The 24,561-nt window shown below is 41.7% G+C and overlaps 1 protein-coding gene across 1 annotated transcript in view; it reads right to left on the reverse strand.

Annotated features, from left to right (window-relative positions):
• Positions 1-302: 302 nt before the first annotated feature.
• Positions 303-24,561, reverse strand: part of LOC114875532 (L-ascorbate oxidase-like) — a 34,096-nt gene continuing 9,837 nt past the window's right edge. Inside the window, exons 2-10 of the mRNA XM_029185932.2 lie at positions 6,035-6,392; positions 5,671-5,955; positions 5,320-5,593; positions 4,781-4,985; positions 4,476-4,660; positions 4,097-4,292; positions 3,701-3,913; positions 3,354-3,584; positions 303-3,198 (exon numbers count right to left, since the gene is read on the reverse strand). Coding sequence (XP_029041765.1) covers positions 3,026-3,198; positions 3,354-3,584; positions 3,701-3,913; positions 4,097-4,292; positions 4,476-4,660; positions 4,781-4,985; positions 5,320-5,593; positions 5,671-5,955; positions 6,035-6,392 — 2,120 coding nt within the window. The 3' untranslated portion in view covers positions 303-3,025. The remainder of the gene's footprint in view (positions 3,199-3,353; positions 3,585-3,700; positions 3,914-4,096; positions 4,293-4,475; positions 4,661-4,780; positions 4,986-5,319; positions 5,594-5,670; positions 5,956-6,034; positions 6,393-24,561) is intronic.

A 24,561-nucleotide genomic window follows, 5' to 3' on the forward strand; every position in this document is an offset into this window, starting at 1 on the left:
AATTAAACACACGAACAATGTTTCGTATTATTCTTACTTCGATACATCGTTGCATCATGTTTCGTGCATTTGGAATTTGTGACTCATTATATTTGAAAAATTCTATAAGAGATGCTATAAGATCACGAACAATATTTCAGCAATTTATATTTTTGAGTATGGAAAAAGAAATATTTTTGAGCCGATCATATCATTGCACTTTTCACTCTTACGTAGTTAATTAGTCGGTAAGGATCACATGTCGGAGTTTAATCGAGTGAGCCTTAGTACCGCTATTTTTGCAATATCATTAATTAAGGAACTTGTTAACGTAAATGATAACAGTACTCTAATCTCTAGTACGGTACTTACTCGTGACATTTTTAGAAAGTCAAGTCAGTCTCCTTTTACGATATAAAAGGAAGAAAGGGATTTTATGGTTCTCTTCAAACGCGAAATGGTAGAGGAATTTTTAAAAACAAATTTATTATTAAATGTACATCTTTATCTGATAACGGAGTATACGCGAATTACTCGCTTAAATACTACCTGTACAAAAACACGAATACTCATCTCTGTTCGTGGACGATAACGTTCGAATCTCTTAGAGGCGTATCGTTATATTAATAATTACACTCTGTAATAAATGATTACAGACATTCTTTTTACTTTTTAAATAAAACACGAAGGATCCATATGATTTTCGAAGGAAAAATATAGAAAGGCTCATGGTTGAAAAAGAATGAAGGGAAATAAATTAAGCAAAGGTAAAGAAAATTCGCGATAACGTTAAATACAATGAAGGGGATGTCTTTAAAAATAATTAACGATCGACTTAACGAACGTCTGACTAACGACAGGCACGTTCTACTTAGCCTGTGAAACCTATCACCACCGACGATACACCAGAACGTGGTCTCGTTGTTCCGGCAAAAGCAAAGCTGTCCAATTAAAACATAAATCCTCGACGATCCTCGAAAGCAAGAATCGATTCTCGTGTCTCGGTTAACCGACAATTAAATGTACACGTTTTATCCGCAAACGATACCAGGGAGAATTTCCCCCGGATGTCGTTTCGAACGTGGCACTTCCTCGCCATAAATTCCATAAAATAAATTATGCCGACATCGAGGTGAATCGTGAGAACAATAAGACGACACGTTAAAGGACAAGCGTGCACCAACAACATTTCGCTCGTTAGCCTCGTCGTTGCGTCGCTGAACCACGAATCGTCGCGATCGAGTATTTCGTGTTTTAACGGCTCCGTCTCGAGCGTATTCAACGAAATCAACCAAAAAAATGGGGGGTTATTATCTACAAAGCGCGATTCGCGAGCCGGTGCAAGGATCTTGAGTGAACTTGCACCTTGCCACGATCGCTGTACGGTCGAGCTTGCTAAAGCGTTCGTGTATTGTGAGTTTGCGAGTAATCGTTTAACGTATTTCTCCACTCGTGATAAAGAAAACGGAGGCACCATGAATAAACGTACAACTATGCATATGTGCGAATGTATATGTGTAAAAGGGGCGTGCGACAAAGTTCGCCGCGTTCGAGGGTTACACGATCAAACTTCATTGACTCTCGTACAAAAGGAATAAAGGACTTGTTGATTAAATGTTTGACTTCGCCAATCGATCACTCGTCTATGTTCCGGCACGACGATCGTGTGTCAATACTAAAGATGGAATGCAAGTTCATCGAGTTACTATTTTGTTAATTTTGAAATTACGCTATTGTAAATATGAAATACTTTGCAAATGTATGAAATGGAATGTCAGGTCAGATTTCAAGTAAACTCGATCCCATCTCTAGTGAACACGACACGAGTGTACATCAAAGAGTGATGTTTTCGCATTGAAATTTCCCGGTGAGCAAATAAATAGTGAATGGAATCGTTAAATCGATCTAGAGAGAATAAAAAAAAATATAAAAGAACAACGTAACCTGGCGCGCGTGTTTCGTAAGGGTGAATGGAAATACCGAATGGAACGCATTTTACCGCCACGGCTACGTCGGGAATCTCTTTGACACCTCTCCCGTCTTCCTTGACACTAATCTCTAAGAATACCTTTTTTTTTTTTCACTTTTCTTTTTTCTCATTTACACATTAGGCAATAACTAAATATTTCCTTCTCGTTACCTTTTCGTTGTTGCTTACTTCTGTTCACTCTAATTGCCGTAATCGAATGGCCGACAAGGACAAGAACGAAAGCAGCATGCTCTAATTACGAGCACGAATTTTCTCCCTAACTAAGGCCACTTTAGGAACCTGGATTCGATCCAACTAACCGAAGCGTTACATCGTCGGATCTGGTCCGAGAAGCGGCCACGATCATCTGGATCGAACGGATCGAGTTTCCTTAAACAGCGTTTCTCTAATGATCACCGATCGACCGTCTCACGGTGAAAGGTCTTCGCTGCACATTGTCTCGCAGATTCCACCGCGCGTTATATCTGTTTATCTTTTTCATTTTTTTCTTTTTACCCCAACACTCCCCGTTAATGTCTCGTTAAATGTAACGACTATTTCTACATTATTTACAGAGTTACAAATGTTAGTAACATTCGCGAGTACCTACATAATTTGTCCGGATGCTTTACACCGTACGAAGGATGCCGGCCAATTAAATACGGTTGATTAAAGTCGCCGAATTGAAGAGATTTGACGCAAGTTAGTTGAATAAAGCATCCGGTACTTAATAAATATCGACTGTTGCCAACGCAGAGTCGTAATCGTCGTTCGGGAACGATCGGTGTCGCGGCACCAAAAGCGGTATATTTACCGTGTCTGATCAAAAACACTCGTTCTACCGTCTGTTGTCTTTGCGCCTCGTTTTCGAGGATAACTCTTCAGTTGTCTCTGTTTCTCTTTTTTTTCTCTCTCTCACTGCGAAACGATCCTCGACGAACGACCCGACGAAAGGAAGAAATTACGAAATGGTTTCGCTACAGCATACCGTGACTACTTTACAGGAATACGCTAAGAATATCGTGTATGCTTTGGACCGCCTCGATTTCCTTTGCTTTTGACTTTCTTCAAGATCGATCAGTGAAACGAGTCCAACGATAGCGAGGGCGGTGTTATGGGCGGTAAATGGTCCCCGCATCTTGGGAAATTCGGCGGCACCGGTGGAAGATCAGCGTGCGTTCCGACGTGGAGAATCAGATTCATTCCGATAAGTATGTGGAATAGGAAGTGGCAATGGAACAGCCAGTATCCTGAAAAAGAATAATGTTAATCATCGTGATAGGAGGGTTTTCAGTTTCAAGTATTCAGCTTGGTAGAGTTGGATGAAAACTGTTCTGGCAGCGTTGTTTGAGGATATTAAATATTTTCCATGGGATTGCACGCGTAATGGTGCAGCACCGCTTACCAGGATTATCCGCACGGAAGCGGAAAATGACGTAGCCGTTGTTTGGAATAGCAATAGTGTCCTTGGCAGGTGGTAGATTGAACTGTCGATTGAGAAGACCCCTCTTGTCGAGATCCAACGCGTGTTTCAGATTAATCTTCTTCACGTTCTTGTCGGGCGAACGACCGATACCGATCACGTTGAACGCGTAACCATGCAAGTGGAACGGGTGCGAAAGATTCGGTTGTTGTACTGTAAAAATAATAATCGACAGGTGTGTAATTGTAAATTCCGTGTTGACACTTTGACGGCTGCTCTTAAGTGTTCGTGATTTCGATGTTTAATTGCTTTTTGGAATAGAATCGCACCTTCATCGACGAGAACCACTTCGACGACCGCATTGTGCGGGATATCGACCTGATGGGTGCACATGCAGTTAGCTCCGCAGTCAGCTGGTCTGTTGTCCCCGTTGCAGAATTGTTCGGGCGGGATGTCGTCGATTTGCGAAAGCGGAGGCGCCGGCGGAAACGTGAACGAGATTTCATCCACCAGAGAGATTACATGATCTCCGGTCGGAGCGACTGCAAACACACCAATCGAAATGACAAACGGTTACGCGGATCGATCGGATTCCGATATTTAATAGATTCAATGATAATGAACGAGATTGCGTTCGCTGGTGCATGGAAAAAAGAAGCTATCCTCTGAAAGAAACGAGCGATCGTTGATCGTGTTCGAGATGTTTCGAAATCGTCGACTCTTACCTAAGAATCGATTATAGGTTTGCGGCTGGAAGACTTCTTCTGGCCTGTAGAAGAGGAAACGGAATGGCAAGAATATTTTCACGTCAGGACGCTGTTGGAGAATTCCTTGATCAACTTGACGGGCGTTCTTCAGCTGGCTGACGCAGATCGCATCCACGCGGTCGCGATTGCAAATTGCGTCCAGAGGATTCAACACCTGGATAAAAACATGATTTCGTAATTAATTTCAAATTTCATATTATAGTTTGCCCAAAAGGTTCACTTGGACTTTCAATCGAGAAAAACTGAAACGGTTCAGGTTGCTGTTTCAAGTGTACCGATCGCAGTACCGTTAAGGGAGATGGAAAATGTCCCGGTGCAATGTCGCAATTATACTTACAACACCCTGTGGAAGACCAAAATCGTAAGTGGGCGCCGTGGTTGTCGGTTGGTATGGTCCACGCGCGTAACGCAATATACCCAACTGTTGGGCACGCGGAATTCCGCACTCGCCGAGCGAACGAACTTGAATCCAATAAGCGCCGACCGGTTGATCCGCATTTATAACGAAATCGTATCGTTCGCCTGGAAATCATCGGAGAGGCATTTCACTTTTACGACGAGTAATTAAAGCCGCTTTCCCTCCGCGTTAAAACGGTACAAAATAGAAAGGAATGATCGTGTAACGAGCAATTTTTTTCTTACCAGAGAACGAAATGATCGTCTCCACGTTGACCGGTTGCACGGCTTCGCCATCGGTTGCGATCACGGTCAGAGTGTGGCCTTCGAAGGTGATCTGAGATGGACAAACTGACCCGAAGGAATTGATCAATCTGAAGCGATAACGACGGCCCGGAGTTATGGTGAACACTTCCAATGGCGTGTTCGTCATGAAACCTGTATTGGGATCCTGCGGGCAAAAATATGATCCTGTAATGATACAATCTCTAATGATTGCAATAAATGAAAGCTAAATGGCCCATAACTCTATTATTGTACTTGTGCTTGATCAAGGTGGCTGTTACGAGTCTTTATTGCGACGAGCCATGCGATCGCTGTCCATTATTTCACGTTATAACATTCATTACACTGTACTTAGTATAAAGTAACGTTATTTAGACGAAGGCAGTCTACTAAATTGACCACAATATTCAATACTTTCACGTATGATTATGATGCAATGAAGGTTCTGCTTCCAAGAAAGAATCTATTGAAGAGGCAGAAAGAAGTTTCAAGTGTCTTACCCTAAATTGTCCTTTTCCGTTGATCAGCACACTTTCAGGTGCTTGACCCGTATTAACAGCGAGACGTCCAGGGAAACGTTCGGCCGCGTTTTCGTGGAACCAATCGCTAATAAGAACTACGTGGGTAGTCAGATCGTAGTCGTAAAGATGGCTATTGGGGTCTTTGCTCGGTGGTTGACGTACTACGATGCTTCCGTAAAGACCGTCCATCTTTTGGAGGCCAGTGTGGGCGTGCCAGAAGTGTGTTCCTTCGTTTCCTGCCATCCATTGGTACCTATGAACCAATCATAATTAAAGCATGCTGGAAATATTAAAAAATGATCAATGATTCAAGTATAAAAATATTCTTACCTGAACGTGCTACCTTCTTGAATGGGACACTGTGTAACAAATGGCACGCCATCGTAGTACTGACTTCCTCTTTGCCACACACCGTGCCAGTGAATGGTAACTTCCATACCTTCGATATGGTTCTCTACGTCGATCACGACCTTGTCACCCTGACATACCTGGATACTAGGCCCAGGTACCATTCTGTTAGCTGTTAGAATACCTCTTTCCACACCATCTGCCAAGACACACTGACAGTCGCTCCAGACGACGTTAGTCGCGTTAGGGGTGCAAATTTGACACGCGCTGTGGATTATAAAAAAATATTATTACGATATTCCAGTCATAATTGAAAGGCGGGTATTTAAGAATGTAGAACACTCACGCTCCAAGGACCGTGTAGTATTCGAGGGTGAAGTGATAGTAGCATATCCTGGGAGGTTCGTTTTCGCGACAAGCTCTGGCACACTCGTCAGGGGATGAAAGCGCCGGATTTCGTCTAAGTTCAGCGGTGGCTCGTTCGCTGTAGTCAAGTGGTCTCGTCCTTGGTGGCCTGACAGTCACCCCTCGGCTACCAAGGTTATCGATGCCACCGAATCCACTTCGAAACACATTTCCGGTCGGGTGAGTTTGCACCAGACCGTGGCTCGAGGGGAAAAAGTTCGCGGCATCGTCGAAGAGGTTGCTGGTCTTGAGGGTAGGAGACCAGAAGGAAGATGCCGCTGTTTGATCAGTGTCCAGGTCTGTAACCGTTAAAGGGTTAATTACCATCACGTTTCTGTAATTAACAAACGTTCTAGAATATTAAACTTTCCCTAAGAGTTACAATATTAGCTAATTTTTAACTACGTTAAAAAAAATCCGTAACATGATAGTACCATATTTAGCTAATTACTTGAGAATGAACAATGCACTATGTTATTTATTGCATACAAAATGCTCGTTCCGGTACTATATGCCATCTCTTAGACGATAATTACAACGTTTCACTGTATACCACAGGTGTAACTGAGACGTGCTATTTAAGATTTAGATTGTTTCAACATTTACATCGCGAGGCGAGATGGAACGAGACTGCTGGAAGAAAGCTATACGCGTGGCAAAACATTTCAGAAGTTTTCACCGTTTCTCTCGACCTGAATGAAAACCATACACCACGTGTAGGTGCGGGTTTAAAACAGAAAAAAACCGCGATTGAAACTCGTTAGCGAGTTTTTGCGAATTTTTGTCATAAATACAAAAAATGATTATTTATCCAAATAATCCAACCGCAGAAACTGAAGATACTCTGTGCTTGAGCACACAGCAATCAAATTTCCACGTTTCTGAACAAGGATATAATATGTTTCTTTTTTCCCCCAGTTGACTACCAAGTCACTTGCATGTGGTCGAAGCTTGAATTTCCACAGGAATCCATCGCCCATGTTATTTCCGATAAAAGGATCGGATTAGGCTTACCGATGATCTGTAGATTTCTCTGCATCGCGTCGAGAAAACGTTAGCTGCGATCAATATTCCACTTAATCGTTGCTTTCTCAATTAGAACGCCACGCAATCCGAAATTCCTGACCTACGTACTGATTTTTTCAACCGTCACGAGCGAGCGCGATTTTCTCGCGCGTCTAAGAACCGGTTCGCAAAGCGTACAACCGTGAGCAGAAAATTACCAAGTTTTAGCTCGTTTATTCGCGCAAACGACGACGGAAATCTTTCGAAGGATGTGATTTTCAATGGTGTTACAAAGATCGCGAGAAAAGGTTGATTCTTTCTCGACGAACAATAACATAATCGGCGAGACGTAAGTTCCTCTGACATTAATATTCCACGGATGCACGTAATCGGGTTCGAAATTAAATTGGTGAACGTCGAAACGAAAATGAAATTGCGATACGGACTTGTTCCATAATTGCTCGTTCGCGGTTCGCGGAATTGACGCGTTGTGAAAACCGCGCGCGGTACTCACTGAAGCATCGCGGTAATTAAGGGAAAATACCGGGCGAAGAAATGTGAAAAGCTGTAACGCGACCGTCAAATTAATAACATTTTGTTAACATAGTTCTCATTCTCGGGTCGTGCTTACTTTGTAATCCCGTAGCCGTCATAATTAATGAGTTAATCGCTCTTTGTGCTACTGGCAATTATTATGTTGAGTAATGACACGGTCGGGACTCAATTTCAAGCGCGACGTGTCCTTTCCTTCTCTATCCTTAAAGAACGTACAACATAGCGTAACTTTCGCATCAATTATTCAATTTACAATCCGAATTTTGCAAACACGAACCGAGCAAATGTTATTCGTAATTATTAAAATTTTTGCAAGGCCCATAAGAACGTTTCTGTTTTAACTGCACTTTTAATCGCGCAGCTATTATCCTTTGTTTCGCTGTGTAATATTCAAGGAGAGAAGGTATCCGCGGAGGGTCACTTTTCACTACTTTAACTACCCTGCACAACTATGGACAGTCTGCTTAAAGGGTTATAGTATTGTAATTCACCATTCTATCCGGTCGCACGCCAGGCGGTCGGCCTCGTCCGCGACTGGCATAGGCGTGCATTATTTACGACCCTGCATCGGACCGACATCGCGACGTAAAAATTCTTCACGGATGAATTATATCGCTCGTTTGGTATGCGAATTTTTTTCCACCCGACACTCGTTCGCCAGCTATAAAGCTTTCAGGCCTCGTGCAACGTTGAAAGCTCCTATTTGTCTAAGGACTGTCGTGACTTTTCTAACGTATCGACAAGATATTCGTCAAAGAACGATGAACGAAGCTGCTTTTCCCTGGTGGTAATTTCGTAAACCGATTGCCTAACCACCGAACAAGAAAAGGATGATGATTACGGTTTATTGCGGTCCGAGATATTCGCTAATCCTTCAAACTCTCGACGTAGAAAATTTAGCTTCAACCTGTCGATACCCCGTGTAACTCGGCGCGAATTCGTTTACTTCCTCGAGTTAACATCGTTGCGTAGCTAGGAAGTCGTTAACGAACGAGTTAATTGCGGATCGTAAAGCCGTATTTGGAAGACACGAACGAAAAGAAACATGTAAATCGTGGTACATTATTTGGCGAAATAACATTCCGCATCTGACGCAAAAATGATCGTTCAATTGTTCCTCACCGCGAATGGTATGCAAAGCTAATAGAAGTAGATGTACGAGGACGTTTACGAGGGGTACAAGTAGAAAGCGTGAATAAATTCGTGCGGACGGACACCGAAAGGCATTCCGAAAACGAACTTGGGAAAGGGAAAGTTTTAACCCTTTGTCGGACGATTTCTTTCGACTCGGCAAATATCGCTGAACGGTAGGCGAGTCACCGGTTGTAATACGATATAAACGGGTGAAGTTTGTGGTTCACAGGCAGTCATGACAATGATCAATGTTCATTCGCTACAATAGCATTCGTGTCGTCAAAAATACGGCAGTCTGTGGGTTAAGGAAACGTCAATATAGATCATGCGACGACGACCGGATTGGTGTTTAACGAGGTGTACTTAGAAACGGTCGAATGACCTGTCACAACAATCAAACGTCGTTTTGACCCAACTTTCACTGTATTTCACGCGTTACTTCTAACGATGGACCTCCAGCCGATGTGTCATCATCCGGCGTCTCGCGTATCGCCTTTCGTTACATAATTTTCATAGTTTTACGTAAGGAGAGCGCGCCAGGAAAGGCGGTTTACATAATCTATGAGTTCGAACAGCGCGGACCGGCTAGAGAGTCCACCTACGTCGCCGCGCCGGCTGGAAAGGCCGTCACGCGGATGCTTTTTACGACGACAGCGCGATGAAGTAATGTCGTCGTGAGTGCAAACAATGCGGCTGTGTAATAAGCCGAGCAATTTCTTCGTCCTGCACGGAGAAACGTCACCTTCGCCACCTGGTTCGCGTAAAAATACGGTTTGCGCAAGCGAAGACGGATGTTCGCGGGAAAACGGAACCGCGCCGGATGAAAGATCGCGTCCTGCGAATTTCGGCGTAACTCGTTGTAATTTACGCGTCACACGGGACACGGATTAACGCCGGGATAAATGGTAGTTGAGTTTAAGAGACTCTGTGTAATTGCGTGGGCTATTGCGAGGTACGGCCGGGATTTATGAAACAGGGGGTCCTTCAGAATTTCAACTGGGTCGCGGAAGAATTAATGCGAACGTGTTCTGTTTCTTTGTGTGATTTAATGGAACCTGGAAGTTGAGAAAATGTCGGAAATCTTCAGATATTATTTTGAGATTTTGTGAAATAGGGACGAACAATAACTCTGATGTAGACGTTTAGTGGAAGGGGAAGGCGGTGAGTATCCCCGGTCACCCTTAGCTCGGCTCGGCGACCGCTAGGTGGCAGCGGGATTGAGTCTGTTCTCGCTGGCGGTCCCCCGGCATGCGATTCGGATATCGGGGTTATAGGCGACTGTCGTCAGCCCCACTGACGAGTCTGGCAGACGATCCCGAGATGAAACGACTTTTTCTGTTCCTACACTGAATTTTAAAATCGCAGTCAAAATTTCAATATACCTAAAAAGAAACTATGCTCAAAATGGAAATATAATATCTAGTTTCGCTCTAATTACACTAAAACCTTCGAGAAATAGAAATTGAAATTAAATTTTATATATCGAGTAATTCTCAAAACTTTCGACGTATGATCCACGTGCAAGAATACAGGCAGTTTGAGGGCAAAAAGAAAGTATCTATCGCGTAATTACATACATCTTGGTACACGAAATTTCGACGGAAGCACGAGAACACCAGATTCAAAGGGACGGATAAATACAAACGTTTTCATGAACGTGTTACTTTCGTGTCAGCTCGATAGCGTGCGTAATAATATGTGTTTTATCAGATGTTCCGCGTTATTAAGTTTCCCTCATGGAACACACGAGGCTCGGAGTCATCAGTGTCCATATTAACACTTTTATCCCGTCGGGTCTTTTGATGGTTTACAAAGGAGTGTCAAGTCGACTTACAGCCACCTTTCATTCGGGAGAGTACTTTTTCTTAGGGATTCAATTTGGGCGAGGCTGGATGCCGAAACTCTCACGTGTCAATTGATCTTTTGCCGCTGGGTTCAACGACGGCAACGCGTAATTTGTTCGAGCTCTTTGTTCTTACTCGACGTTGCCTGTGATCGAGCCTTTTCACACGCCAAATAAAGAGGGAGGAAACGAAACGGGATCGTCGAAGACGTTAAATGTCAAACCTTCGACGTTAATCGTGTCACGAGAAGATGTTTGTCCTTTGCGTTGGAACGCGATTGAACTTTTAAATTCATACTATCGATAGAACGTATTCTACCTTTTAATTGATGGTACTTGGAAGCTGAGAATACATTAACCTGGTCTTGGGAAAGACACGGTTTCGAACATTCTTAGAAGCATAAACGCGTACACCATTTTATATGAAATTATGTATACGTAAAATGTTAGATTTGTAAATACGATGATTATTAGATTTGTTATAATAGTACACTATTTACGTAAAGTGGTAAGTGAAAATGAAACGATCGTATCACGAGTACAGTTGCACCGTGTCTGATCATACATAGACATTTTCACTGTGGCGTGTCAATGTGTTAGCCTGACACTTAAAGTTGCAAAGGGCGCGTACTCGATTTAATTCTCAAGCACCGCAATAGTATTAAATATGTCAATTAATATTTTCCTACCCTCGTTTTATCTACCATCTTCGCGAACGTATTGAAGGATGTTTCGATTAAGGCGATCGGTTATCTACCATCAATAATTTATCACCATCGCTCTTAATTTATTCGGAACGCCTTATAATGATCGCAACAAACAAGCACCGCAACGGCTAATCAACAATATATTGTATTTATAAATAGAATCGCGATCGTGCAAGGAAGTGAGAGTGGAATCCAACCTATTGCGTGATGATGTTACGGTTTTACGTATTACGTATCGACGACGATCTCGAAAATTATTTCCCGCACAATTAGACGATTGAATTATTGATTACTCTTGCGCAACAGCATCGTAAATTGAATGTTCGCAAAAAGAAGTACAAAATTTCTTCGCTCGGTTGGAAAACGATGAAATCGATGAAGTTGAGCTAACTAATCGACCACGAAACTCCTCGATTAAAACAGATCGGAAAACTAGGAATAATATCTTAAGGTATCTCCACCGTGGGAGTCACGAGACTGCGCTTTAAAGTTCAAACGAAAGGTAAAGTTCAAATAAAAGTGAGATCGTAACGGGACGGTATCGGCAACAGGCACATTGTTAATGTTGTGCCTTGATCGTGGATTCGCGACCTCGTTCTTCCTGTTGACTACCTAGGAATCAAAATGTCAGACTGGCTAATGGGAAGATACTTGCATTAGCTTGAACTTATAAACAATACTTCACGATCCTCCAAATTAATCACAAAGAATATCAATAAAAGCTAATTTGACTTTGGCTTAAAATAATTATAATTGATCGCCACATTAACAAGCCCGTATTATTCCAAAATGCCTAATCGAACGATATTTACAATGATTTTCATTTTCCTAAAGCAAGAAGAAAACAGGAGCACATAAAGGAGGATGCTGCGTGTCTGGGAACGCAGCAGGAGATAGAAAGTGCGATGATCCGCGAATGAACTTGGCCTTGTCCTTGTCCTCGTCTCATCTTACGGAACGCTCGAGCGTTTCTCGCTTGTGCAAAAGCAAGGTATTGTGCAAACAGCGAGGAAAGCCACGATGGAAGAAGGTGAAGGCGCGGCGCGGCTCGAGCGTTGTTGCATCGTGATTCTCGAGGCTCCTAGCCGCGTAAACACCGTTTCGATTGCGCTAATGAATGTAATAACGGTTCACACAAATAAGAGCTTTCCAGTCGCACGATTACGAGTTGCCGTGATATTCTCTGTGATTCTACTTTCCCGTATCGAGCTTCCATCGCTACACCCTCGCGTCGAACCTATCATTACCATGATTTATATGCTCGCGTTATTTTTAGCATCCGCTCGGTTGGTTTAATAAATGACGTTATTTTTCACCCTTGTTCATTGAGTTACCTCGGTTCTTACGGTACGAAATAAAAGCGTAACCATTCATTTATCACTCGTTCGTATGCTTTTGTTGCACGGTACGCTGTTGCATATCAGGTTCCTTTATTTCAGACCTTCCATTTTATCATCCTTTATTATCGTCTATACTTTCTACCGCTTTTGTTCAAAATCACGACGATCATGTTTGCTTTCTGTCGACTCGACGATGGAATGTAAACACGTGTATTAGTGAAAATATGTTGTTGAAGACGATGTTCGATTTACAGACTTGAACAGAATAAAAGGATCAAAGGCTAGATAATAGTGTAGTGAATTTATGGACACGTTGTAATTGCGATTACTCAGCATACCATCGTTTCATTTTTCGAATACAGCTTTCCATTTGTTACCTTACGTAAATGGCACAATATCAATATTGTATTCGATAATAATGCATCACTGATGTCAATCAGCGGTGACCGACATGAGCAGCGAACGTGGGACATCAACTTATGAATTCACGTTGTAGTATGTCTGACTATGCGCGACTGTTTCTACTGCGACCGTCGACGGACAATGACTGCCGGTAGTCATCGCGTTAAACGCCAATGGTATTATTTCCCCATAAATATCCCGTTTATTAACATTTTGTCCAGGTAGCTCTGGACGAGGCACGCGTATAAACCGGCCGAAAATAAATCTCCGATGCAAACGAGGCGATTGTAAGCGCCTGAAATTAATGACACGATACAAGTGAAAGGCTTATCGGGGTCGATTCGATAGCGGAAATGGAGGAATACTCACTCATACACGTTCACCATAAAATTTCACGGTCGATTCTATCGTTAAGATCGTCCTACTAACGTCTAAGACCGCGTTTCCTTTAATTCTCTTCGCGTTCTATGCTTCGATGAACAATTCGCGGGAACGAAGGGGGGAATACTTTCGTTAGCAATCGTTCCATGAAATTACGACTCCACCTACGTGCTCCATTACCTACCGTTCAATCCTACATGTTTTTCCTTTTCACCCGTCCGCCATACGCAAATCGACAAAAAAAAATGGCCACTTTCTAGACATGAAAATGAGGTATTATCCGGTTTCGACTACCTAATAATTCGATTATTAATCACTGTTTCTCGTTTTTTGTACCAGACGAAACTGCTTCCTGTCGAGATCCTGTATCCTTAAACGACGCTATAAAATCTTTTTCCATTAAAGCACTACCGTTTCACTGCGATTTTCCTTACGGTTGTCCCCTCGTGTTCGCGAGATTAATTTATGCGTTTTCATGACCCATCCGCTGGGACATAAATACACACCGATGGTAAAGAATCTGGGCTAATGGACTGTCACTTATTAGTCATTGTCATTTGCGACTATTCATCCCGCATCTTAATTAAATGTTAAAACGATTCGGTAGGCATAAAAGTGTCGATTAACATCTTCTCCGGATGTAGTTAAGCTTTATTAATGAGTTTTATTTTTGATTGTTCTTTTAACAGATTCTGCATCGCTATTCGATGCAGCTCGGTGCTTCGTCTTGCAATGTCAGACGGACTGGCTAGAAATCGGGCTTAATTATTCTTGCATAGATGATCTATATACTAGTCTCGATGGTTATAATTATTTTTAAACATCTGCTTTCAATAAAGCTACTTGTGCTGCATACTTAGAATACTAAGGTGAAGCCTCTGGAATAATTATCAATCGATTAATTAATAACCATTCTCGAAGGTAAATGTGTTAGTAGAAATATTAGGTCATTGCTTCTGCTTCAGAGAGTTCATAATTTCTAACATTTCTATTTTTATACCAAACCACTGGTATCCTTACATGATGAATAGTCGATTAATGACTTGCACTTTATTTTTGCGAGCCCTCGTCGAAGAAATGTGCAAATCATGATCAACGTGACTGCGAAATACATTTATCAAATCCTCTGCGATGTCATTCATAGTTTTAGAATGATCTTCGTTGTGTCACACTATCATTGATCTGTGATCGTTATGCAAAGTCGAGTACAGGGTTCGAGAAACTCTAAAGGTTACGTTGTTCTGGCTGATTATTTAATAGAGGCTCTTTTAACGCCGTGTTTTGAAACAATGAACTTCTCTCTACTGAGTTACAAGATGAACAGCAGGAGGTGTAACATATCCACATCAATGTCCAATTGTAAATAGTTGAATAACCGAAGTAATGATAGCTGAAGTATCATAGTACGTCATTATGACACATTACTTAATGAAAATTACGTGAAACTTATGTACATAAGCGTAGATTTCTAATTAGTTTTTATTCGTCAATGATATAATTACATAATATTGTTTGATTTAATTTGTAGAAAAAGCAGATATTGAATGACGAATCAAGGTATAATTTTCACAACTGGTTTGAAACATTTTATTCTAATGATTTTATCTGCAACAAATCTGCAATGCATAATTTTAGATAATTAAGAGAGTAATTAGAACTAAACTTATGGTGTATAACATGTAATTTTCGCTGTCTCTGATAGTCGAGTGCTTTACTCAAATGTTGATTTCTCAAAAGAAACAACATCCCATTCTCAGCCAGTCGTGCGTGCAAGAGCCACCGGTTGGGTTTTCTTTTTTCGTGTAATTTCAATTTCTACAGCCCGTTTATCTCGGCTCGGCTAGAAAGTTAGGAATCCAGAAAGTTGCACCGATACGATGCAATTATGTATCGAGATAAAGGGAAAAATCCTGATGAATTTACGAAATGACATTAAACAGCACTTGGTATCGGGTGGAAAAAGTGGCCGTCGAGCGGACAAAGCTTTCTCGCCAATTAGAATCGGGAATCCGGTTTCCGTTTAGACGCGATTTCTCACGTATCGTAGACCTTGATAACGCCCAGAAATAAGGAGAACAAGGGAACAAAAGCAAAAAAAAATAAGTACAACACAAACATTGCTTACCGCTGTTTGTTAAAGTGAAACCGTGCTCGCGGTAGAAGAAAGAAGTTACATCACCAGCACTGTTACTTTTTATTAACTTTCAATTTACCGCTGGAAATTGAGTGCTACTTGCACAATTCCAACGCGTGTAGAAACGCGAGAAGAAATGAGCATCGACGGCACGACGGAAAAGGGATTTGCACCTCTTAAGGAAACATTTCACAGAATTTCCAGGATTAAGGTCGAAGGATCGAGGATCGGATGATGGAAGACGGGAGAAAGGCTGTCGTCGAAATCAGCCAGGAAACGACACCGCAAATTTTGGGTCACGAGAAATCGATCTTCGTCCATGTACGATCCAGTGAAATGCATCACAGGATCGTTCGATATCGTTCTTAACGAGACGTTTCTCTTTTCTTTTGCATCTCCTCCCTTCATGGAAGAAGCTCACTATCGTCGCGAATGATCGTCGATAATCACCTTCAATTGTTGGATTAAGACCGCTCTGTCATAAAATATGCACACCTTGATGATCTGGACGAAAGGTTAAAAGAAAAATGGCACGGATGATCGAGGGATTACCTTGCAAATTGAATGAATATTAAATCAAAGCAAAAACGACCACAAAGTTGATTCTGCTTAATTGAAATCAATTGTAGAGCAGATTGGAGTATAATCATGTTTGATTAGCGAGTGGAAAATTGGGACCTAATTGCCACTATTATCTAGGTAAATAGGTGATCCAGAATGTTTCTCGTAACAGATATTCGACAAATCACCTTCGATTGTTTGTAAAAGGTTTTCGATCGAGCTTTCTCGACAAAAGCGGAAGACAGGTACCGTTGTTACCAGTTGCTTGCACGATCTACGAATCGGTTTCGTTCCCGTTCGATCGATTGCGTGCTGGACAAGTAGTGATGCAGAAAGCGTGACACAGTTTTAGATCAGCGATCGTGGCACAGCTGCTTCGGAAATAGAGAGTGATCTGACCTGTCGGGATAGATCTGATCTACCTATACGCGTCCATCGTATTGGATTCCAAGAATTCTACCTATAATTTATTGTTGTACAATTGAAGAAAGTCGATGAAAGTTCTTACGATCTCGATTGACTCGAGGGATTTCTTTGGAATTATCTTTCATTTCCCAGGAGTCATTTTACTATTAAAAGGCAATCGTAAACTTCCACTCTACATTCCTATTAATTAAGTATTTTATACGTTACAAATATGATCCGTCGGAGTGTTTCTAGAGTTACAAACTCATTTCAATTTCATCGAGAGGTATGGTATTTGATCGTCGATATTACATTACCAACGAAACAGCCTCGATCTTCGTCATTGGCCTTGGCCAATGACACCCGCTCGTTTGCCGATAAAAGATGGCATTCGACAGTCAACGACCGGCAAGAAAGCGGTCGAACTAGTTTCGTGCGTACACGAATCATGGCTTACTGGTTTCACCAATGTCAAGTGCACGAGACTTTGGTCGAATACCAGGTCCCCTGTTGCTTAATACCGACTGAATGCCTCGTGCACGGTGTCGTTCGCCTTCGAATTTCTTACCGAGACCGGTGCAAGAACCTCTGCATCTTCGTCTAGAGTTACCTCAGGTATGCAACCGAGACACAACGTGGGTGTTGAACAATTTAAGAAAACAGCTCGTCGCTCTTTTTATGGAACGGTGCTCGTCCTTGCACGGTGAATCCTTTTGTGGCGGCAATTAGCTTAATTAAGTGACTCGCCTTGTACGGTTAATGAAGCACCGCTTCGAGAGTTAATTAAAGTCAACTTCAGTCGCTGCTGGCTGAGCTCGAACTTCGCGTGGCATTCGCGATTAAAATGAGAGGCTAATTGAGAATCTTTCGTGCAACCGAGTTTACGATTCCCAGCTAACACTCGTTACGGTATCTTTGATTTCAGAAATTTCGGTGGATTCACGAAGAATTCGTGTAATTAACATCCACAGGGGGATTGCGACTGATCATGAATTATTTATATATTCACGGTCCCGTTAAATGATTCAACCTGGGACCCCGTTATTGGAAATCGAAGACATTAACTAATGTTAGCTGATGATTCTCTGATTCGTGCAAGAGGAAAACATTGGAATTCCATGCTTCTTGAGAGTGCTCCTGTTGATTTCCCAATGGCTATTTAATCAAGTTGGATTCTTTAATAAATCTTCTATCCTATTCTCACTTTTGACACATCCTGTGCGATGCATCTGACTCATCTCACCGTACTTTCATTTTCAACCGCGATGCATCACGAAAGTGTAAATAATTCACTTTCGTTTCGCATGGTGCGTGTTACAAACGAATAACACAAAATAATTGTTCCGAAAAGCGAAAGAAAGATTCCCTTTGATGTTCGAACGCGTTTTTACCGAATGTTCTTCCGTCCAGTCTAAAATCGGGGCCACGTGAAAGACTTTTTGTCAGTATTTTTTAAGAGGACAATTCATGAAATACAGTTGAATAATTCGCTTTATTCCTCCTCTTCGCGTACAAGTCGTAACCTTTATGGTCCAATTGCAGCATCTTTCATCTCTGTCTGGTACACGACCTTTAACTGTACCCTCGTTGCTAATAAACGCAGAAAATCCCTGCGATTTGTATCGGACTTATTTGCACGAACGTTCCTTCGAGCGTAATCCTTCTCAATTGCAGGCATCCGAATCAATTTGCGGTGTTTTGCTCGACTCTTGCTGTCGTTTCTAGGACGGGCAAGATTGAACTGCGATTCGAGATTGAACCTAATCGAAGTTCGCAAACGGGACGGAAAACGAGATGTTGAGTATCGAATAAGCTTCTCAGATATTATCGGTCTATGTTCAATTAACACGTTGGCTATCAAAGTAGACACAGACGTGTCTGGCAAGGTGCACGATTTAAAGGATATTCAGGATTAATTCTATAATCTGTTGCTTCGATCTACTGTTTTAAACCTCTTCTCTTTTGCTTGTTATTCGGTTATTTTCATTAATCCGGGGAAAACTGTTGGATTATTAAATCTTTCAGTTATAAGCAAAAATGAATCTTGGTGTTGAGAGATACTGAGAGTATTGTAAAGAAAAGAGTCAATGGGCTTCTGGCCTTATTTTTCTTTCTGCAAGTGGGCGCCAGATTTTCTTCCATGAATTTTCAAAAAGCGTACTTCTCAGCCTTCATAGAGTTAAGTCCTTCCGAGCTTATAATAAATTAGTTTTCCAAGATAAATATATTGCGTTTTATTGAATTTAAATCCCGTAATCTAATAAAAACCTGCGTCACTTCGAAGTTCCATCTAAAAGACATGCATCTACTATAAAAGAATCGCGTAGGCGATGCAGGATATGTCCCGGAAGAAAGTTTTCGAAAGCCATTATAAAACCAGGAACGTACATCGCCAACCATCATTGGGAACGATAACGTCTCGGTATATTTTCCAGCTTTCTGGCAATTCCGCGATAAAATATAGCACCGGTTTACACGGGATCGCATAAACATTTGTGTACATCCGAGACGCGTGACCAAAAAGGAGAACTCCGCGACCTAGTGCTGCTTTCTTCGAATTGAGACGAGTACACGCGTCAGGGGTTCCTTCATGCAGGACACGTACGGTGATTGAGCAAAATTTTCGTGTCGTTCGGTCATCGACGAAGCGTGCCGACTCGCTGGAGCACTTCTGGAAGTCATACTAATATCCCGATTCTTCCTGCGACCCGCTCGTGCGAGTTTCGAACTTTACATGCGATTCGCGAACGAAACGCCGCTCAATTATCGCTGCTTCGTAACGTAAAAACACGATGAATTCTGCAACAGCACGTGTTCGTAATAGAAAACCAAGACGAACATGGAAGGCAGTAGAACATCTAGGACGTTCTTGGTCGGTGAAACGCGACCGACCACATGATTGGCATGGAAGTTTGCGAATTAAAAATACGTAACGGGAGTCTGATTACGCTCTGTCCGTCTGGAGCAAATGAAAGTGGCTACGGAGAGATAATTGAGTTAGGAATTGAGAGCTAATTTAGTAATTAGATTGTAATTTCAATTCGGTCAGTTCGAAGGCAAACGGAAAAACCCCTCGATCCACCTTTTCAAACAACTCGAATCATTCTCTACTTTTCAACGATTCGCGATTTCACGCGAAATATTCAACGACCTTGGCTAACTTGCATGAAACTTAACCGATAATATGTATGAGCTGCAATTTGAAACCGCACGGACGCGATGAATCTTTCCGACGTTTCGAGAAATCGTGTGTGGTTAGAAGAATGCTCGAAGAGATTCAGGACGAGTGAAACTTTTCTGGCTAGGAAATGATCATCTAGTTCCCCGATGCCTATTTACCTTTCTTTTTAGAATATGGCGTGAACGTGGGTGGAATTCAGAGGAAATTATCTATCGACTTGGTGAAATGGAGCAGGAGCAATGACAGGTGATCGTTCTAGATTCGAGTAATAGAAAAGAAGAACTTCGAGTATTTTTGTTAAAATAATCTTTCAATTTAGAATTTTGAAAGTTCCAGTCGTGGTTTAATCTTTGAACGATAGAATTGTCAAGGTTTGAATCTTGAGTTATAAGAACTAGAGCCTTTGAACTCGAAGTCTCGAAATTCGTATTTTTCTTAACGACCTCTTATTACATTTGAAGTAAAATATTGCCAGTTTAATATTCTAATAGATCTGCGCTTGAATTCCATGAATATTAAAAGCATGCAGCTATTGCCTTACGCAACCGCTCCTTTATTATTATCCCGCATTCTTTTTGCAAAGCGTATCCTTCGATTTCGCCGTTTAATCGACGGTAAAATTCTTCGGTCTATCGCCTGTAAAACCAACACTTTCCACGTAGATACGAATATCGCGAACGTTTATGACGCTAGGAGAGTTTACCTATTAGCGGCAGGACATCAATTGTCGAGAGGGTAAATAGAGAAAACTTCACGCTAAGACTTTGACAGATGCTAGAAACGATCGCGCCCACTAATGTGAGAACTTTCGCCGAAGCTTTTCACTTTCAGCCTCCGAGGTGTCGAATGACCGATCATCGAGCGAAAAATCGTCCGATCAACCGATACCGGATACGCAATCTGTAATTATCAATTGCGTATCGTTCGGTACAAGAACTTCGCTTCGCTTTTAATTATATTCCATCGCGTTTAATTATACCGTATTACGAATATGATCGCATAATTCAGAATTTCGTTCCTGGTGTCGTTAAAACCCGATCAACCTTAGGAGCTAAAACTTCTAAAATTTCTTTTTATAATTAAACACGATCAAGCTTAACGTGTTCATTTCAGTCGGAGGATTTAGCTAATTACAGAGAAAATCTGAATTTTTCATTCTTCGACCAACTGTTCGGATCTCTAGAAAGTAAAATCGAAGACTCTCTAATTCGAAAATAACTATTGCTTATAGGTTTATCATACAGAAAAAAAACCTAATTTTCTAGTAATTCTTGTATGCAGCACGCGCCAGTCATCGATCATTGTCAATAACTAGTGTGTGTATTAACCAGAAACCACCATTATCCTAATTATTTTTTGTCCCTCGATATTTTCCTCGTCACTAATAGCATTCATCTATCTGATCGACGTTAAATTGAATAATCGTGGAGGGCAAAAACGGCTGACAGCAATTCGCGCCGTCGTCGGTGGAAATATCGCGTACGTTACCATTCGGTCCTCATGCAAATCGCTCGGGCAAGCGGGAAAATTATGCTGGAAATTCTAGACGAGAAAGTTTTTTTTTTTTTTTTCTCCGCTTGTTTCGGTTTCTCGAACGGTACACGGTTATCCCGGTAACGGCACGTCACGTTTCAACGTGTCACGTTCTGTCAGGGATGCAGACACAATAATCAGCATCGCCAGGTGTCCAACCGTGAACACGGGATCCGCGAACGTAACACAAGTCGCCGAGAAACCGAGCGTGATTTTCTAACGGCTACTCTTATTATCCGCCAGAAGGAGATCTACACGAGAGATCAAAGAAATTAGGAACGTTCACGTCTCTACGGCTAGACAAAACGGAGCTGTCAGCGTGATTTAGGTAGCTGTGACTTAAGACACTGTCGAATATTATGATTGAAAGTTGAAATTGAATATTCAAATGTTACGACTTACCGATTCTAACGTCCTAATTTACCACTTACTAATGTTTTAATCGTACTACAGATTATTTCTTTAAGATAGCAGCTGACGTTTGAAAAAATCACAGGATATGGTATCAGTTCTCTCGAGATATTTAAAGAAAGGCAATTCCTGCAATCTGGTTTCTTCGAAACCAATGCATGCATAATCGTCATGCCGTTGCCTAAGATGATCATTGCCATAATTATGTTTCCATTGATATCGTTGGAATAATTGTACCGAGTTACACAAAGCTGACGAGCCACGGTTCGAGAGTTCACGTGTCGCAACTGGCAAGGGTGATTATATTGAGAGTAAAATCGTGTGAAAGAAGCGGCACGTGACAGCTTGGTTCTCACGTGTAAGCACAGTAGCCAAAACAACGTCGTACCTGCAAGCGAATAAACGTGAGCAGAGTGAACAATAGACCAATCATTTTACCCATCTGTTCTCTTGATGAAAATAATACGAAATTAATCCATTGGTTCGTTCAATATGTTAATTTCATTGGTCAAACTTTTTCAATTGTAGGAGAAAGTTAAACACCTGATATGTATCATACGTTCGTTTCATATCAGATTCTACATCTACTCAACGAACCGATGTGTCTTATGATAATTGTAGTATGTATCGTTTATATCGTTCCTCGATCACGGACACTCCCATTGACATTCAAAGAAACTCATATTATTGCAGTTTCGATCAACTTTCTCTTGCTTCTAACAGGGGTCATAAAATAGACGAATATCAATTCGAATTCTAACAGTTAGTTACTGTTCAACAACCGGTAGGTTTCAAGAAACTCTAAATTAGAATCTAAATTGCTCTGCTATCTGTAATTTAAACGAATTTGTTTCTGAAGAAATTTACGAGCTCGGATCGATATCTCAATATCATAGAAAGAGTTGATCCATCCACCTCGGTCGAAACCCTTATATTTCGCCACATTCACTTTTCCAACTTTCTTACAATAGAAAAATAAAGAAATATAATATCATTGTTACGCGCAAATGCATTCGAGGAAGACCTTTCGCGCAGTTAGAAGACGCAAGAAACGATTGCAATTAAGCCGGTCTGATCGCACTTTGACATATCAGAGGTTTCGACGAGCGGAGGGTGTGGTGGAAGGTCGGATAAATCGCGTAAGAATCGAGGACGGTGGGTCGCCACTTTCCCGACCTCGTCTCTGCTTTTTACACGCTCACCTGTGCCGTTGATCATAAGCACACAGGCCTGCCTTCCCATTGCCCGACGACGTGGGTGCCACACCACGGACAATAGGCTCACCTCGATTTCGTCCTTTTTCCATGGCTTCCGTTCCGTATAAGTGGCAGAAATGGTACAGGATGTGTCGAAAGCCGTGCGAATCGACGCGAACGACGCCGCCTTTGTCGCAATTCGTCAAATGTCTGCGTTTTAATTAGCTACCGATTTCACCTTCGCGCCTCTTTTTCCTTCGGGACGCTGAATTCGTGAGATTCGTCGAGTATCATTTGATTTGCGATAATTAGACGATAATTAGGCAAAATCCTGTAGAATGTTCCAGAAAGTAGGAAGCGAGTAAAATTAACACAATGATATCGTGCTTTCGGTAATCTTCTTCATTTACTGTGAAAATGCGTATCTTTGCAGGAACATCCGCTTCGTGTGACTAGGCACAATTGTTATAATGATATCAATGAAATCATAACTGTGACAAGGATCTAGCGAGGAATATAATGGAAGTGAAACACATCGATTTTTATATCTTTTCAGTGTGACATAATACTAGGAACAAAATTCGAAACGTATTTCATTTTCATTGGTAATTATCCACTTCTCAAAGAATGTAAAACGAGAAATATTATCGTGAAATTTCTCTTCTATCGAAGAATGTTTCTATCTTCATCCAATATAACATATCTTCGTTTTACGATCAATAGAATCGCGACAAGTTGAGTGATATACGATCGGTGAAATAAGACGGCGTAGAATATGAAATTTGCCTACAGATTTTCATCGGCTTCCAAGAGTAAAATATCGAGCGTTGAATCGTGGAATAAACCGAGTTGCACGTATAGTAGGCGGTCGTTTTTCACATTCCAGAAGCCGCGGTTTTCCGTCCACGGTGATCGCGGTGTCTCGAATGCCTCACATTCGATTTTGCTTATTAAAATGTCGTCCATGCGTATCGATCCGACCGGCCAATCGAGTTCCCGACCGCGGAACGCGTTTATGTAAGAATAACGAGACAGCGGGAGAGCCGCGAAACGTGAAATTGCACGTCTCACTTTGTCCAGAGCTTGTCTTTGTTACCCGGTAATTAGTCAGAACACTGGTCTTTCTGTCAACCGACTGTTATCTAATGTCGCCGCGCGAAACGGCCGAGAAATGGCGTAATATTTCTTCGTGGCGTGAAACGATTCAAACTAACAAAACGAACGCTTTTCCTTCGAGGTATTCATTTTAACCGCGCTTTTCTCTTTTTACGCGAAAACGATCGAGACAAGGTTGCCTGTCTCTTCGACGATTACGAGACGTATTAAACCTCTAATTATTAAGAATAGAAATAATTAATTTTCAAATTTCAAATCTCAAGCTTTTCATTTGGTACCTTACATTATTAGAAAATAATATTTTTCTATCGTTTTCTTTTAATTATTGGACTGAGTGTAATATGCGATTCCGGTCACCGGTGACCCTCGTGGCTTTCAACGTGTTAAATTCCAAGTCGAATTGTTAGAAATTCGCTCGGTAGTTTACGATCTTTGGATTTCCACGGTGGTCGCGTGGTGCCCATAGTAAAATGACGCAAGTTGGCCTGGCTAGGATGTAGGTTGGTTCACGAGTAAAATAAAGGCATGTGGCGACGCGTGACCCAGTGCACCGCAATAGTATAA

Source organism: Osmia bicornis, chromosome 2, assembly GCF_907164935.1.
Source record: "Osmia bicornis bicornis chromosome 2, iOsmBic2.1, whole genome shotgun sequence".
Lineage (NCBI taxonomy): Eukaryota > Metazoa > Arthropoda > Insecta > Hymenoptera > Megachilidae > Osmia > Osmia bicornis.